We start from the raw sequence: 18124 nt of genomic DNA on the forward strand, positions 1-18124 counted from the left end.
CTATGGCTTAGGTGGCATTGTGATGGAGGTGCACAGCTTGAGAACCAGAAGTAGGATTGTGCAAATGCTAACAGTTATTGTACAAATAACTGTTTACCCCACCCTTGTTACAGTGAACACTAACCATCATTGTACAAACTGTTTACCCCCTCCTGTTTTAGTGACCACTAACCATCATTGTACAAACTGTTTACTCCACCCTTGCACAATATTAAACTAAGCATATTATGTTTTTAACTTTAAAGGATGTATTATTGACTTATTCACCTTTTCTAGTATAAATAACTAATAACTTTCCAGTTTGGAACAACATCTCCACTCCACATCATGTGGCTGGGGCGGGCAAGCCTCAACTAAACTCAGCCCAGGCTTTCTAGGTCTGGCCTGCAAAAAGACTCCAGAAACTTTTCTGCACCAACCAGAAGCCCACTGTCAGAAGGTCATTAAGGAATCAAGAATTATTTCTATACCAAGCATTTTTTAAAATATTTATTTATTATGTATACAATATTTTGTCTGTGTGTATGCCTGAAGGCCAGAAGAGGGCGCCAGACCTCATTACAGATGGTTGTGAGCCACCATGTGGTTGCTGGGAATTGAACTCAGGACCTTTGGGAGAGCAGGCAATGCTCTTAACCACGGAGCTATCTCTCCAGTCCCTATACCAAGCATTTTAATCTCTGATTCATTTAGAGATGCTGTGACACACAGACACAAGAAATTTTGAAAGCATGAGCAAACACGAGCTGGCTCTAGGCATGGCTCACTGGTGAGAGATCGTTATTGTTGCTAATCTACAGTTGAGGAGGCATGGTGGCTTCTGCTTGTTGTTTTAGTCCATGTGTTTTTAGTAAAATCGTGCACATTCCATAAAGTTCCAAATGCTTCACATTCTCTTAAATCACATGGCTCTATGAACTATGGAATCATTCTTGACAAAATGTACCTTATAACATCAGAGGCAGAGGGAATCGCTACTTGTGGAAAAATTGCTCTTATTCTACTTGAATTTTTTGTCAATATGAAACAGCAATCATTCAGCTGAACAATCCTGCTGCTGCTTACAGAAGCTGTGACAATATAGAGAGATATCTAGGTGGAGAAATGAAAGTTGTGTTTTCAAACAGCCTTGATTTACCCCCTGTCACTGAGTAGTCCTTATAACAGTCTAACCATTTTCTTCTTTCAGGTTTAGAGAAAATAAACCAGCCCCAAATGAATGCACAAAATGCAATCTGCTGTGAAGACTCACCACTACTAGAAGTGTCATTCAGGAGCAGTCCTCCTCCTAGCCCTCGGTAACTATGGTAACTGTAGGTTCCATTGCCATTGATGTACAATACCTCCTGTGAGCCTGGAACAGTAGATGTTGAGTAGGTGGCCTGGGCTGCCTCAGGCTTGCACTGTTTTTCAGTGGGAGTAGCTTCATCCTGTAATGAAACAGCATTCCATCACTGTGATGTTTCTGTCATATTTCACCCTGCACACACTCAATGCCAGCCACACGGTTGCACTAGGTAAGAAAAGTCCATGTAGTTAACAGTAAGCTCATGTGCATATTTTCCATCTTTGCTAAATATTAATAGTAATAATAATAATGATAAAGAACCAGGCAACAATGTGGACAGGCTATAGATAGAAAACCTGACAGTTTTCAAATGAATTAAAAATGATGGAGAATTCTTCAAGCAACAAGCACTGAGAGGTAGAAGTCGCCTAAAGAACCACTGGCAAGTGATGGGCCAGAGAAAACAAGGGACACACACACACAGTGAAATCCTATTCACCCTTGAAAAAAAGAAACCATCACAATACTATAAACTGAGGAGGCCCAGGGCCAGTTGTTAAGCGAACGAGTGGGCTTTAATAGAGCAGATGCTGCATGAGAGATGACTGAGAAATCAAAGGTACAGATGGGTGAGGGACAAGGGTGGTCCCCAATTCTGCCTGGTGTCAGGCTGGGGAACAGGGTTTCATTGTATGGAGAAGTAGGAGCATGGACCTGGAATCTATGCTTAACATTTCTCTCCTGATACTGGGGAAGTGACTGGGAGAGAGGGTGGCTTTTAATTAATAGAAAAGAACTTGAAGCCACATGTAAGACTGAAAATACACAGAAAGAGATTACAGAGGAAGATTATACATATTCCACAAAATCTCATCTTTTGTTTTATTTGTTCACTTCCTCTCCTCTTCCCGCCTTACATTTCTTCCTTATTTCCTTCCCTGATTCTTCCTTTTCTCTTATTCCATTTTTATTTTATGGTTGAAAAATATCAATTTTTATTGAGTACTAACCTTTACACCAGACCTGTTGAGTGAGTACCTCCTCTACACCAGGCCTGTTGAGTGAGTACCTCCTCTACACTAGGGCTGTTGAGTGAGTACCACCTCTACACTAGGCCTGTTGAGTGAGTACTACTTCTACACTAGGCCTGTTGAGTGAGTACCACCTCTACACTAGGGCTGTTGAGTGAGTACTACCTCTGCACTAGGGCTGTTGAGTGAGTACCACCTCTACACTAGGGCTGTTGAGTGAGTACCACCTCTACACTAGGCTGTTGAGTGAGTACCACCTCTACACTAGGGCTGTTGAGTGAGTACTACCTCTACACTAGGGCTGTTGAGTAAGTACCACCTCTACACTAGGCTGTTGAGTGAGTACCACCTCTACACTAGGGCTGTTGCTGTCATAACAGGAGCCTGACAAAGATCTAAGCCAACACCTAGGTCCTTTAGTTTTTGTTCTTATGTCTGCATACACACTCACCAATGTCCATGAAACTGCCTTTATCCCAGTGAAAATGTTGAGTTGCAAGGGAATAAACATTAACTTTGTAATAAATGGTATATTTTCAATAACAAAATAGATTGAATTTCTCTTTATGTGCTTATAAAGTCTAAAATATATTCAATATGAATGGTTTAATTTCACTTGCCTTATCATCATCATCATCATCTTTATCACCACCACCACCATCATCATCATCATCATCATCACCACCATCATCATCATCATTATTTGATATTTTTGAGACAGGGTTTTTCTGTGTACCACCCTTGGCTTTCTTGGAACTCACTCTGTAGATTAGGCTGGCCTCAAATTCACAGAGATTCTCTTGCCTCTCCCTCCGAGTACAGGGATTCAAGGCATGCACCACCACCTCCTGGCTCCACATCTATTATTTATATTTCTTTTTGATTTATTCTTCTCTTCACTCTTCCATGTCAGGAATGATCTTCAGTGATCAAGATAAGATCTTTACCACCAAGCCATATCCCTAGACTTCTTTCATTTTCAACAAGGAATATTTCTATCAATTGATTTCTACTAAATATTAGGAGTGAATTTTTAATAATCAGGAGTGTTTTGCAGGGCTTCAAATAGGAATAAAGTAGACATTGAGTAGATCATGTAACTGTCAGATCCTTTCCAGGTGCTACATAAGAGAAATGAGGAATACTATTGTTCTCCATCTGAGCTATGTTATATTGGTTGCTCATCTTTCCTATGGTGAAAACTTGGCATGATTCTGTTCTTGTGCGGGGCGGTGGACTCAGCTCAAATGAATCTGTTTCATTCAGTCAGAGGGAAGGGATACATAATCTACAACTTTCCTTTTTATTTCCAGTAAGATTATAAGAGAGAAATGGAAACTTTATGACTTCCAGTCTAAATGGTATAGTAATACTACTGACTGACTTTCAAAGTAAAAAATAAGGAGAAGAAATGGAAAAGAAAATATTATGTAACATGAAATTTGAATTCTGCTATAATCTATTTACTAAGTATGACTATTTTTAAAAATAATAAAATGATGCTCTGAAGTTTCTCTTATGTAAACATGAGATGATTAAAATTGATATACAATTAGAATGTTGGGTTGCAACTTCAAAGCTTGCATTAGAACTATAGAACTAATGGGAGGGTGTATTACCTTAGAACAGCAGTTTTTGGGAGAAACTGCAAAGTCAAGAAAAGACCAAGACATAACCAGGATTTGCTACTGACAGCTCTACTCTCCTGACTCTCCAGCTGGTAGTTGTAGTTCAATAATTTTAATATTTACTAATGGAAAATCACCCAGAGAAGGTAGGTTTCAGATTCTGGTTCTCTGTAGAAAAGAATATAGAATCATGAGATTCACCTCTGATAACTGAGATTTTTAAATATATTTTTACTTGATATGTAGGGAAATATTCTATTTGTTTTGTTTTATTCTTAAGATCAATGTGTGTATTTCTTATAATAAATGAGTTTAAATAATGTGTGACAGTGAAGATGGTGTTTCTGGAATCTGTTGCTGTTGGAAGTGTAGGTCCTAACAATCAGGACTCATATAATTGGTTAATAACAGTGATGTTGTGAACAAGACTCATCAATGAATCAATGTTAGGAGCATACAAACAGTTATCATGGGGCAAACTGGGTTTAGCAGAAGGATTGAAATAATAAAGTCATATCTTGGTATATCTCATACTTGATTCATCAGTCCTTCCGTCCTTCCAGTGAAACAGTTTCCTGTGTAGGTGTGCCAGCATTTCTTCATAGGCATACGACTATCTATATGTCATATTGAATAAAAAAATTTCTTGAAATTCAAAACTGAGTGGCTGAATGATGTTAACATTTTTTATTTTGTGAGTGGGGACTTTGATCGTTCTACATTTTTAAAACTCATTTCAGAATTTAACCATTCCATCAGTATTCCATGCAAATATTAAAAATATCAAACACTATAAGGTCTGATACACTGGTCTCAAGCAGTTCAGACTACATATCCTCAACCTGTTTACAGTAATTATTCCATACTAACATAAATGTGGCATATATGTCCTGAGCTTGAGCTTATTAAAGCTCACCAAAAGATGAATAGATGATCTAAGATGTTTGCATGCTGAAAAAGTTGGCTGTTGAATTCTCCAAAAGGCCCATGAATTACAAGCTTAGTCCCCATGGTGTGGTTACTGGGGACAGGTACAAGCTTTAGGGGTGCCTACCTAATGGTAGGTCCTAAGGTCACTGGGGGCCAAACTCGCATGGGATCCCAAGGATCATGGTCACCCGTCCCTGGCTACTTTTTTGGTTTATGGTTCAGCATGTAAATGGATTGATTTTGCCTTGTTTTCTCACTCCTTGAGACCCAGACAATCCCGTGATATGCCCAGAGAAACATACGCACTTGAGTGCAAGCCATCCTGTCCATGTGTGAGTTAAATAATCTTATACCACCTTTGGGATTTTGTTATAGGAATAAAGAGCAAGTAATAGATTTTCATGCATATGTCTATGTTCTCTAAAAATATTATATTCTTAAACTGGTCTCTATGGAACTTGTATAGTTTTTAGGGAAACCTTCTGAGAGTCTCCGTGAAGTTATGAGTTATAGGATAATAGCATGTGCTACACCACATCCTTTCTAGTAGCCTGATTAACAGCTTTAATTCACTCTGAACTCACCAAGTGTCTGCATTCAAAGCATTATGGAAATGATTGCTCTAACACATTCCTTCTGCAAAGACGTATCGATTGAAGTCTCAAAGTAACCAGGGTGTTCTCTGTTCTTGGGGTACTTGTGAGGAAGATCCTCAGTTCTACCACTCATGCAGTGTAAATAATCTCGGCTTGCAGTTTTAGGACTGTGACTGCTCTCCTGAGACAGGAAGATTCACTCATCAGAGAGGCTCTTGTTTTGTGAAAGAAGAGACGTTATTACTGCACTGTTTCCTTATGGGTTCTTTGTAGGGTAGAATTAATTTGTATTATTAAGTGTACTATTTTAAATTTTTGACTCTTTCTTTATTAGCTGTTGTTCCAAACTGCTACAGCTGTACTGGGGAGGCATAAAATTAATTCCATTAATAAGCAAAGCCAACTTTCTAGGGATTATTTGTATTCAAACAAAGATTTGCATTATTAGTGTTTTGGCAATTTACTATACCTAGAGAAATAAAACACACAAATCTGCCAATAAAATATGTTCTGCAGTGTCTTTTGGACAAAAGTTTAATAAGAGTTAATCCATGTTATTGTCTTGAGAAATAATCATTTTCAAAGAGAGAATATTTTAGTGACATTAAAGGTACAGATGCCCTGGAGTCATGTTTTATCTTTGTTATCATCTTCAAATAATTAATATTTTAATAGTGAGTGCTCAACAACACTTCCATAACTACCAATTCACCCAGAGTGCCTATGAAGGCTGTTTTCAAAAAAGGGCCATATTAACATGCTACAAAGGTGCATATCTACACAATGAAATACATTTATTTAATCTACAAGAAGAATGAATAACCCTTTTTTATTAGAAATATTTCAAAATGTGTAATACCTAAAAATAAGGAACAACTATTGAATGACCATAAGAAATGATCAAGACAATTCATATACCTCTCTCCTCTCCTCTCCTCTCCTCTCCTCTCCTCTCCTCTCCTCTCCTCTCCTCTCCTCTCCTCTCCTCTCCTCTCCTCTCCTCCCCTCCCCTCCCCTCCCCTCCCCTTCCCTCTCCCATCCCCTCCCCTCCCCTCCTCTCCCCTCTCCTCTCCTCTCCTCTCTCTCTTTCACAAACACATATTTTGATTAAGAATATTCAATGGACAAAAAAGTATTTTTTATTTACCTTTGCAGTTAGACTATGGCACCATATATTTATATCTCCCTCGTACCTTCAAGCTGAATATACATTTATATTTCATGTGCAAAATGAGCTTATAAGTGGATTGGCATTTACTTTTTCAAGGAGGACAAGATTGGGGTAGGCTGGAGAAGGGACTTAACTATTAGTTGTCAGGGCATGACATGTCCTTTAAACTTCTCTGTTCCACTCAGAAACTGGCTAGAGTCATACTGAGGTATGCAGTTGTTTTAGGGTTCCTTGATGGACCACATGGATAGAGTCCTAATTCCCTCAGACACATAAGAACATTTTTACTTAGTACCTTCCACAGACAAATTCTCTCATTAACTGAAAGTTAATTGATTCCTTCTAAGGGTCCAACAACAGACCTGTCTCTTTCTTTCTTCTTTCTTTCCTTTCTTTCTTTCTTTCTTTCTTTCTTTCTTTCTTTCTTTCTTTCTTTCTTTCTTTCTTTCTTTCTTTCATAAATAAATGTGGCCTTGAAAAGACAACATTAGATTAACTTCCTCTTTCAAGACTTCCAGAATTTTTTATTTAATTTATTTAATGTATTTACCAAGTGTTCTTTATTTTGATGACAACTTTATCTATAAAGACAAGGAGGATACACCAACTATATTGGGGAGGGGTGGAGTCAGTATAAGTCACATCCCATCTGTGTTTCCTTGTCACTGATGGATATATATATATATATATATATATATATATATATATATATATCCATGGAATTTGCAAAACTCCTCTCCTAGAACATGGAACCATATTTTTAGAACATCATGGGGTGTGTAAAGAGGAAGGCATTATTGATTCACCTTTTGTAAACGAAGAACCTTGAATTAAGCCACATATGATGTTTTTGGTACAGAGGAGTAAACTCGTAGGCATAATGCAGGCTTCACTACATTTTCTGTAAGCTGATTATAGATTTCCAGTGTCCCTATATGTTCTTTGCAGTTCGCATGATAGAACATTTTTACTTAAGATACATAATTTAAATTCCTCCCTTGCTTCATGTTTAAGCCACCGGAGATACCTCTCCCTTCTAGAAGCTTCTCTTCTCACAGCTGAGGGCATTCCAGAACTGTGTACCTTGCGAAGAGTTTCCAGTGAGGGTAAGAGGGAACCAGAGCACAACTGAAAAATGTTCTCCAACCGACAAGAAGCCATCTGCCCTTCTAATGACTAAACATATAATGAAGGATAATGCGAGGCCTTTGATGACATCAACTAAGTCCAAACTTACAAACTCTCACCTGGCTCAAATGGGCCAACATGCCAAAATTGATGGCTTGCAAGCACTTAGAAGGATTCCATATTCTTTTCTCCACTTTAGGGCTTTAAATGGTTAAGATGCCAAGACTGCAAAATTCTTCCCAAGCAACACAGATAGACACTATTGAAAGCTACATTTGGATGAACTTCATATTGCGTGATGATAAGAATTGATTGTATTTATTTCTTTTTCTTTTTTTTTTTTCAAGACAAGGGTTCTCTGTAGCTTTGGTCCCTGTCCTGGAACTAGCTCTGTAGACCAGGCTAGCCTCAAACTCACAGAGATCCGCTTGCCTCTGCTTCCCGAGTGCTGGGATTAAAGACGTGTGTCACCACCGCCCAGGTGATTATATTTATTTCTGATCTAAGAAACCAAACTCTTTGGAGGATAGCTACATCCAGAGATTCACCAAACCTTTTGAGTTTTTTATCTGATATTTTTTCTATAGAGTTATTTAAACACAGCAACATACATGATTTCATGAGCAATAACATATCCTGATATAAGTAGAAACTATTAACACTGCATTAAGAAAATAGAGGTAGCGTGATGGTCAAAGAGGGTATATTAGACTTGGGGAGAAAAGAAATAAGGAACTGTCAATCAAATAGTGCAACATTTCAAGTAGGAGGAGTCAGTTTTGAGATATGGCTCACATCAGGGTTTTGAGAATCAGTGTATTTTATATTTAAAATAATTAAATTTCAAGCACCTCACCATAATAAGTAGTAGCATCTATAGTGCTGGGATTAAAGGTGAATTCTACTTCCTTAATACCTAAGGATGCTGAGCACATTTAAAGTTGTTGATTAGCCATTGTATTTCTATTTTTCTGAAAATTATTGGCCAGTATGTTGAATGGTATTTTTGTATTTTAGTCTTTTTTCCAGTTCCTTACATATTTTAGATATTAACCTCTATAAACATAGAAAAGGAAGTACTGAAGTCAAAACACCGGGGAAGGGTCAAGGTCATGGGAAGAAGGGAGAAGGATGTATCCCCAAAGTAAAAATGCATAAAAACACCACATAGAAATCTGTTACTTTGTGTACTTATTAAAATGATATACTGTGTAGATCATGTAGTTAAGAATTTATTCTGCTTCTTATATAAATGATAAGTTTGTATAAAATACACAAAACAACGTAAGAACTAAAAGTCTAAAATAATAACAATGTTTTTTGAATTGTGTGTTTGTATGTGTGTAAGTGTAAAACAAAAATTTAAGACTCTTTGGCTTTAAAAATACAAAATAAATATTTTTAGCACAAACCTCAACCAAATTATAGTGGATGCCTGTCTCTCAGGAAGGGAAGAAACTGGCCGAGTGCACAATTGCCAAAAGGTAAGTCTCCTCCATGCACATGAAGTTGCAGTTAGCAGTTTCCAACATATATGTTACAATTTGCTCCTTAGTGATTGATAAAAAGGTTCTGCACTTAAATTAATAAATCTTGCCATCTAGGTCAGGTCTTGCTATTTTGGCAAAAGTAAAGATTTTAAAAATAATTCCTCTGAGATTGCAAAACATAAATAGACTGCAAGTCATTTTAGCTGGTAGTTTTGTGTGTCAAATGCAGAATTTCTCATCACAGAAATCTTTCAGTAATGGTATTTTTAACATTAATCCTCACTATATTTTGGGGAGAAGAGGTCATTTATCCTAGTAATACAGTATGTTTTCTGTCTTTATTAGAATGTACATTGTGAAAGCCTCTAAATAGTGACAAAGCCATCATTTTATCTAAAGCTGGACTCTACTGATTGAAAACTCCTTTTGGACCAGGGAAATGGCTTATGAGGTCATGGTGGCTCCCAGCCATGACTTATTTATGGCAGCAGTCACCTAGTGTGACTCTGAGAATTCTTACTACTGACAGGAAAAACTCATTCAGTGGACAGATATGTGAAAAATGCAAAACCCAGAGATGGTAGATAATGTTAATCTTTTCATTTCTTTTTCCTGAACAGGTAGGAAATCCTGGCTAACGATGTTATTTGAGCTCTGATGCTGTGAAGTAATCTTTGGTAGTTTCAAAATTAGAGACAGGTGTGCCAGCATGGCTGAGTAAGCAGAACGGAACATAATCCCTCCTAATGTCACTCTACAGAATGGATCTTTTCACAGCTACCTTTGATGAACACGAGGTACACATAATAAACATACTCCCATGGGGATCGTGTATCTTGAAAGGACTGTGTAACTGAGATTTTAATTTCTACACATTGGAAAAAAAGCTTATAGATTATTGTAATTCAAACTGGGTGTAAAAATCACCCATCCATTTTGGGTACTTCAAATGTATTAATTATGAAGCAGTCAAATTAAGGTAATTAAGAAAACCATCAATACAGTAAAGCCTGAATTATTGAGGGATAATGATTTTTATACTAATGTGAAATTAAATTTTAAAAGGAACATGCATGAGGAATCACACAATGATCAAAAAATAAATAATCTGGTGATGAATTTAAAGCCCACTGCTTAAGCCTGAGTGTGTGTTAGGTGAACATTCAGACCTGAGCTCTTGACTAACGTTCCTACTTTAATAAGTATTGTTTCCTCTGTTTATGTGAAACATCTGACTTAGCACATTGGTTATGAATGTAGCATGTTATAGTTTTAATGTTATAGATAGAAGATAAACATTACTGGTATTACATTGCTTTATATGTAAGATGCACAGTTAATAGTTTTATTTCCATTTGCAACAAATCCATTTGTCAACAATGGTCATTTTTAGGAACTCTTTGTTATAATTTTATATACATATATGCATGAAACGAATAAACCTTCATAAACTACTTGAATTTGGTAAGCAACAGTTCTCTCCATGCCTCCTTGAGATTTGGATCATATACTCTACGTCACCTGGAATAATGCGCAACTCTCTTCCTTCTATTTTGTTTTTCTAGAAGTCTCCATTCTCTATAACGCCCTTGCTAAGTTGTATCTCTGCTTTTGTCAGCATCCAGTGATTTTCAGCAAGGATTTCTAAGCCTAAGTCCGTGAGGGAGACCTTTGCTCAGGCCTACATTTTGAACTGCCTGCAGGATACGGCTACATGCAGACCCCATGAACACCTGACCAGACAGTTTGTCTAGGTTCCCCTTGTGTTTTCACTCTCCCGTTCCCAGGCATGACTTGTTCTGCTCTCTGAACTCTATTGCTTGACCAATGATACCTTCAGCTCTATCTGGTGTTCTGTTTTAGAGACCCATGTCCTACCCAGTAGCATCTTTTAAGGATCTAGAATCTAGGGTATTTTTTTTTGATGATCTAACTTAATTTGCAACTGAAAACTTTAAATAATGTTCTGTGAATGCCTTCCAGTTACTAGACTAAGCACTTAACTACATGCTGTGTGCCTATCAATCAGCAAGTAAAACAGACCGGCCCTCTACCCTCATGAAACTTGTGGAATACGGGTGAAGAAATGAAATACGTAGGGTACAGAAATTATTTCCAACAGAGAGACCATCTAAGAATAAAATAAAATTAGACAAAGTGTCAAAGCAATTGGAAATGAGTGTCCAAGAAGGAATTTATTTCTAAGAATTGTACATGAATCAAAAAAACTAAAAAGCAATGATAAAAAAGATTAGTTTAAAGTCATAAAAGATCATTTGCATGTACATCAGTGTGTCTTCACATGTGTCTGTCTTCACATACGTGTACACACGTGTCTTCATTGGCCCAGACTACACAAATACATTCTACAATGGATAGAAGACCTCCCTATACAAAGACCTTTGAATATATTTTTGGTATAATTGGTTCATATAAGGATAGAAGTTCAATTTAGGTTTTTTTCGTAACAATGTTTTCTGATACAATCATTTTTACTTTGCTCTGAAGTAATTTGTCCCATCCAGACAAACTCCCTGCTTTTGATTTCTGGGCACATGATCACTATGAACCTGTTCAGCTCCATATACTTGCTGACATTGGTGTCATGTCCCCACAAAGAGTGGAGAGGTCAGAGGTGCTTGTGTCCAAAATAGTATTCACTGCTTTCCTCTCTTGACATGTCATGGGCTGGCAGGTGCTGTGCTTCTGCAGTGACTAGTTTGGATTCTGTCTGACAGACCCTCCCAAAGCCTCCTTTCTGTCACACTGGTGCTTCTGTGGTAATGGCCTCACTTTTTACCTCTGCCAGCTTCACTGCCTCTACCTGACCTGATAACTCACTCACACCTATGCGCTTAGCCCCTTGGAAAGCATACCTCAATGATTCATTTGGGAGATGTATCTCTGTCTTTTAAGGTTTTAGAATACCAATGGTTTTGTTTTTGTTTTTGTTTTTCTAAGTGTCAAGGCAGCCAGCAAGCAATGCAGTCATGTTTATTCTAAGTTTGTGGTCCTTAGATATCATTTTTGTGTGTGTAGGAGTGTTGTTTGTGTTGTAAAGTACTATGAAAGCCTACTAAATTCTAGTGCAAGTATAATCCCTGCAGCCTACAAATCACAAACCCAGAGAACCTAGACAACAAAGAGGACCCTAAGAGAGACATACATCATAAGTGGATCTAATCTACATGGGAAGTAGAAAGAGACAAGATCTCCTGAGTAAATTGGGAGCATGGGACCATGGGAGAGGGTAGAAGGGGAGGGAAGAGAAAGGGAGGGGAGCAGAGAAAAAATATAGCTCAACAAAAACAATAAAAAACTCAAAGATTGCATTGTATATCACAATGATAATGTAAGTTACTGAAGTTTACAAACTGACATTCGTTTCTAAATAAATTTATTTGTATTACATCCTGACCACAGTTTTCTCATCCTTCTTCCCTTTCCAGGCCCTCCTCCCCACACCTCTCCTCTACCCCATTCCCCATTCACTCCTTTTCTATTCATAAAGGGGCAGTCCTCCACAGATAGGAACACAGCACGGTATATTGGGTTACAGTAAGACTAAGAACCTCCCTTTGTAATAACAGTGAACAAGGTGACCCAATATGAGAAAGAGTGTCCCAAAAGCCAATGAAAATGTCAGAGACAGCTCTTGCTCCCTCCTATTGTTTTGAGTTTTTCATAGGGGCTCACAGAGACTAAACCAAGGAGCCTGCACGGGACTGTCCTTGGCCCTCAGCAAAAATGTGACAAACTGACACTAACACTGGCTGTCAAAGTTAAACAACAGCCACTTATGGCAAAGCCACCTCACATTCTCTGTAGGAGAACCTTGCAAAGGTGGAGCACAGTGACTTTCTAGACACAGACCAAAGTACTGGGCACCATACCATTATTGGGAAGACTCCCATCTAATGGGATGGAAGAGCCAAAGACTAAAGACTTGATCGATGCCATGGAAAGGTGAATCTTTGGAATGCAAATGGAAGGTCTGATGTATAAATGCATTGGTGTGTGGGTTAACAAGACAGAGAGATCAATTAGGAGAGCACTGGCTAGTTGGTGATATTTAAAAGCAACATTGAAACAAAGAAGAGAAGACAAAGTAACCAAGTTGAGCGGAAGAGTGACCATTTTATCAAGGTATAGTATTTTTAAGATGAAATTTAAGGTTTCCCTCATTCAGTCATTTTTATAGTGTTGGGATTGAATCTAGAGTTTTGCACACATTAGGTAACCACTCTAGACTGAGCTACATCATCAGCTCCCCATCTTTAAAGTTTATTAACTTTGGAGAAAGAGTCTAAGTAAGATTCCTAGGCTGGTCTTTAACTAACCATGCAACTAACTCTGCAGACTGGGCAGGGCCTGAATTTGTAATCCTCCTGCATCACCTTTCTGAGTAGCTGGATCACTGACACACTGTGCAGTGTTTCAGAATATTTGTTTGACTATGCAAAGATGTGTTACATTTGTTTAATTATGTTAATATGTGTTGCTGTTTTTATGTTGCCTGCCTAGGGCACCTGATTGGCCTAATTAAAAAAAAAAAAAACCAAACAAACCTGAATAGCCAATATCAAGGGAGGAGGTACAGGTGAGACTTGCAGGCAGGGAGAGTAAGTTGGTCAAGGAATTTATCCTCTAGGAAGAAAGAAAAGGACACAATAGGGAGATGCCAGGAGCCAGTCAGACAGATATGGAGGAAGCAGGAAAGTAAAATATATAAAATATGAGAAAGGTAAGAAGCCCAGAGACAAAAGGTAGATGAATAAAAACGAGTTAAATTAAGTTAAAAAAGGAGACAAGTCTAAGCTAAGTTTGAGGACTTATAATTAAAAATAAGTCTCTTTGTCTTTATCTGGGAGCTGTTCGTGGTCCAAAGAAAATGCCAGCTACAGATGGTGCCCAGCATGGGGTCCAAATTTTTACATACGGCCTGAGAAAGCTGAGACAAACAAGCAAACAAAAACAAATTCTGCTCCTTTAAGAGGCACTACTGTACAGCTAACTAACTAGAAACAGCAACCTAAGTAGAATAACTGCCACAGTGTGGGCACCAAACTCTTAGACATGGGGCAGATGAATGCAGCCCTTGATTAAACACAGCTCACAGTTGAATATGTCTCTTTGATAAGCCTGCTGGGCTTAAGGCTCAGTTCTCACAGAGTTGAGGAGGGGATGGAACCAACAGCCAGAATACCACTGCTGATGGCCTAGCTGCTACTTAACAGTTTAAGGTTTGGCTCATGCACTTAGAGAATCCTACAGGTGCACAGTAATATCAGTCCAGACCAACAAACCAAAGCAAAGAAAAACAAAATAACTTTACACATGTGACAGTGTGCATAGGCGCTTAAGAAAGAAAGAAAATTGGTATAGACAGTCACAGTAAAAATAAAGTTAAAAAATAAGTTTTTAAAGAAAGACTAAAGTAATATAAACATAGTAAGCCATATAAAGATGGAAAATATACAAGGAATCTGGATCATGTGTGGTGTTTTACTGATTTTAAATTTTTTGAATGCTGATGAGTAAATGTTACTAAGACACATAGGATTGTAAGATGAATTGCTGAATTAAACCAGCCTAGATTCTTAGGAATATATTAACTTTAATATGGATTCAGAAAATGTGTTGCGTTTGGGAAGACATTATGTTTTGTTTTCACAGGAAATGAAAGGCTATGGATTCCTTCAAAATTAACAGAGATCAGATTTGATTGGGGGAGAACCCCTGAAAATGTTGGCTACAGACATATAGAAATAAACCTAGAAAAATGACAAAATGGTTTATGTATATTCTGATTCATCAACAAAAAACAGCTCTGAAGATGGATGAGACAAAATAAATCTTGTTGGTTACAGAGTTCTCATAACTAATTATTATATGCCCTACTTATGTCATGGATAGGGGTTTTGGTTATACAGTACAAACAAACTTAAAAAGTTGGCAGAAGACTTTTATCTGCACAGATATAAAAAAATTCACCTTTGGCTGACTTGTGCACAATGCATAGTCCATATTTGTGTTAAGAGAGATATGTATCATAGTTTTGAAAGTTTGTGTGTTTACAGAGCATGGAGACCAGGCACAAATAAAAATGGGTAGTTTAGGTGATGCAACCTTTCAGAGTGCCTCTGTTGCAGTTTCTTCAGAGTTCTGCATTCAGAACAACTTCAAGGCTGCTAGCTGAGATGATCCACTTCACAGACTATTCTAGTCAGGACTTCAGATAAACCTTTTAGTTTTACATTACAGAGACTGAAAAGCAAAAGGTATATCTAGTTTTCTTAGGACTTGACCATTATCTCAATTTTTTCAGGGTCTCCTGTCACCCGCAGACAAGAAAAGCAGTTTAGAGAACACAATACCTACATTTCTAAGAGGTGGGGCAGGTAATTTTTGGTCATTCAGTGGATTATTGATATTTGTCATCATTTAGTGGGGAAATAATATATGATAAAAAGACAACCATTCATCTCAAATATTTTACATTGGTATAGATTTTTGTATATTGATAGAAATTTAAGGTTATTTTTGTTGTAACATATGTGTTTCTACTATGCTTTAAGGTATTGTATCTATGAATCTAATTTAGAACTGTAATATAAAGTTGTAGTCCTTGAAAGTTATTATTACAAACTGTTCAGGATAATTAAAATGTGGGTTATTAGTTAGTGATCTATAAATATCAAACTTGTAGTTATGTCAGGTTATGTTTTTAAGGTCATAGAGGAATATACAGGTAATCTTCAAATGCTTCAGAGACCTATACAATATGGCATTTAAGATGTTTAATAACATAAGGCTTTTCATAGCACTGCTCTTGGCAGCAGCAATCTACTTCATAACAGGATTATGGGTATCAAAGAACGCCTTGTGGAGTTTACTTTCACTGTGGCAAAGCTAGTCATTTTGTCATGAAGCTGCCCTTGCCACAAATGTTGACAGTATACTGTACAAACTGGACAAGCAGGACACAAAGGAAAAAGACTGTTGAACTTTGCCAAGACAAGGTGGAACAGTTCTTCAAAATTCCCACTTCACAGAAAAGTCTGTCAGATAGTCTAGGCCTGTAGGCCATAGATGGATGCTCCAACATTGCCATGAAACTTTGTGTGACTGTCCAGGCAACCAGATGTCTTTGTCATTTCCATAGTTTTGGAAGTTGCTTTGTTCTGCACTTTCTGTTCACTCAGATAATATTATATCCTTCTTGGTTCTCTGGTAGAATTGAAGATGAGACAATTATACTCTTCCCTGCTCCCAAATTCTAAAAAGAAATTTACATAAGAGATGCAAACTTGTAAGGTTGAGAAATGTAAATTGTTTATCTGAGAAAATGTTTTCAGCTCTAAATGGTAATTTTGGGTTGTTAATACAAGTTAGAATAGAAAATAAATTAGGCACACAACTTTGGGCTCATCAAGATAGAATAGATACTGGAGTATTTTCTCTGAATTTGCCAAATGCAAATGGACTGGATATTCTAAGGGTAATTTTTACTTGGTAACTGCTTTTATTGTATATAGTCTTACTATGTTAATACTAAGACCTTTCTTTTTATTTATAAAAAAGTCGGGAAATGTGAAATATGTTTTTTAACTTTGTAAGGATTGTTACATTTGTTTAACTATGTAAAGACCAGTTGTTGCATTTGTTTAATTATATAAATATGCATTGTTGTTTTACCTTGTGTGCTTAAGATACCTGATTAGTCTAATAAAAAAAAAAAAACTGAATGGCCAATAGCATTGGCTGAGGTATAGAAGAGACTGCCTGACAGAGATATTAAGTAGGAGGAGGAATTTAGGCTCGAGGAAAAATGAAAGAAGATGACAGAGAGATGCCAGGGGCCAGTCACCCAGACATGGAAGAAGCAGGAAAGTAGGATGTAAGAATAAAAAAAAGGGAAAAAGTACAGAGGCAAAATGTAGATAAACAGAAATAGGTTATATTAAGTAAAAAGTGTGGGACAAGTCTAAGCTAAGATTGAGCATTTATAATTAGTAATATGTCTCCATGTCTTTATTTAGGAGCTGGTTGGTGGCCCAACGAAAATGTTAACTACAGTGCAGCTGCATGGGATAAATTTAACAGGGCCAAAGCTGTAACTTTACACTAAGTTAAAGGTGCTCCATGTTTCAAAAAATAAGGAGCTAACTTTCACATCACTGAAAAATACATCTATAACTGAATACAAGGTATACTATAGTATATATTGAGCATATACAATGTGCAAGACACCATGACTACAGATGAAGAAAACAACACAGGTGGAATATCTGCTTCTAGTGAGCTTGCATGTTAGCATGGTATGCAGGTAACGCATACACAGATAATTATAAGTAAGTGAGAGCTAAAAAAACCAGCCAATATTATACATGCATAGAGGAGAGGACTTAGAGATAGATGGAAATATACATCCAGCATAGGTCATACTCACAAACCTGCAGTGCCTGGAGGGAGAGACGTGCTCTCAGAGAGTGTTTATCAAGACCTGACCGCATCAGGAACTGCTCTGACCTGCTCACTGACTCAATTCTTACAACAACCCTCTGAATTAGACATCACTAAGCTATGGCTTTGTGGAAGGCAAAAAGGTACGAGTGACTTGTCATTCTGTGAGCTCAGGATCTAAGATCCAGGTGTTGGAGAGACTCAGCCACAGTGTCTTCTTGTTCCCATACTATAAGCATAAGAAGAACCAGTCTTTCCATCTGAGAAACACCAAGGTCATGAGAAAAACAGAAAGCAAGCAATGATACGTTTTCATTTACTCTATGTGTATTTTGTTCCATTATGTGCTTGGTAGAGGTCCAGAGTCATGACCAAAAGCTGTCAAAAGTTCTCTGC

At 37.4% G+C, this 18124-nt stretch overlaps 1 protein-coding gene across 4 annotated transcripts in view; it reads right to left on the minus strand.

Annotated features, from left to right (window-relative positions):
- Window positions 1-18124, minus strand: part of Nol4 (nucleolar protein 4) — a 352858-nt gene that overhangs the window by 25942 nt on the left and 308792 nt on the right. For all 4 annotated transcript variants that reach the window (XM_038330862.1, XM_038330861.1, XM_038330859.1 and 1 more), the window contains one exon: window positions 1253-1430. In XM_038330862.1, the coding sequence (XP_038186790.1) occupies window positions 1253-1430 (178 nt within the window). The remainder of the gene's footprint in view (window positions 1-1252; window positions 1431-18124) is intronic.

The sequence above is a fragment of the Arvicola amphibius genome, chromosome 5 (assembly GCF_903992535.2).
Source record: "Arvicola amphibius chromosome 5, mArvAmp1.2, whole genome shotgun sequence".
Classification (NCBI taxonomy): Eukaryota; Metazoa; Chordata; class Mammalia; order Rodentia; family Cricetidae; genus Arvicola; species Arvicola amphibius.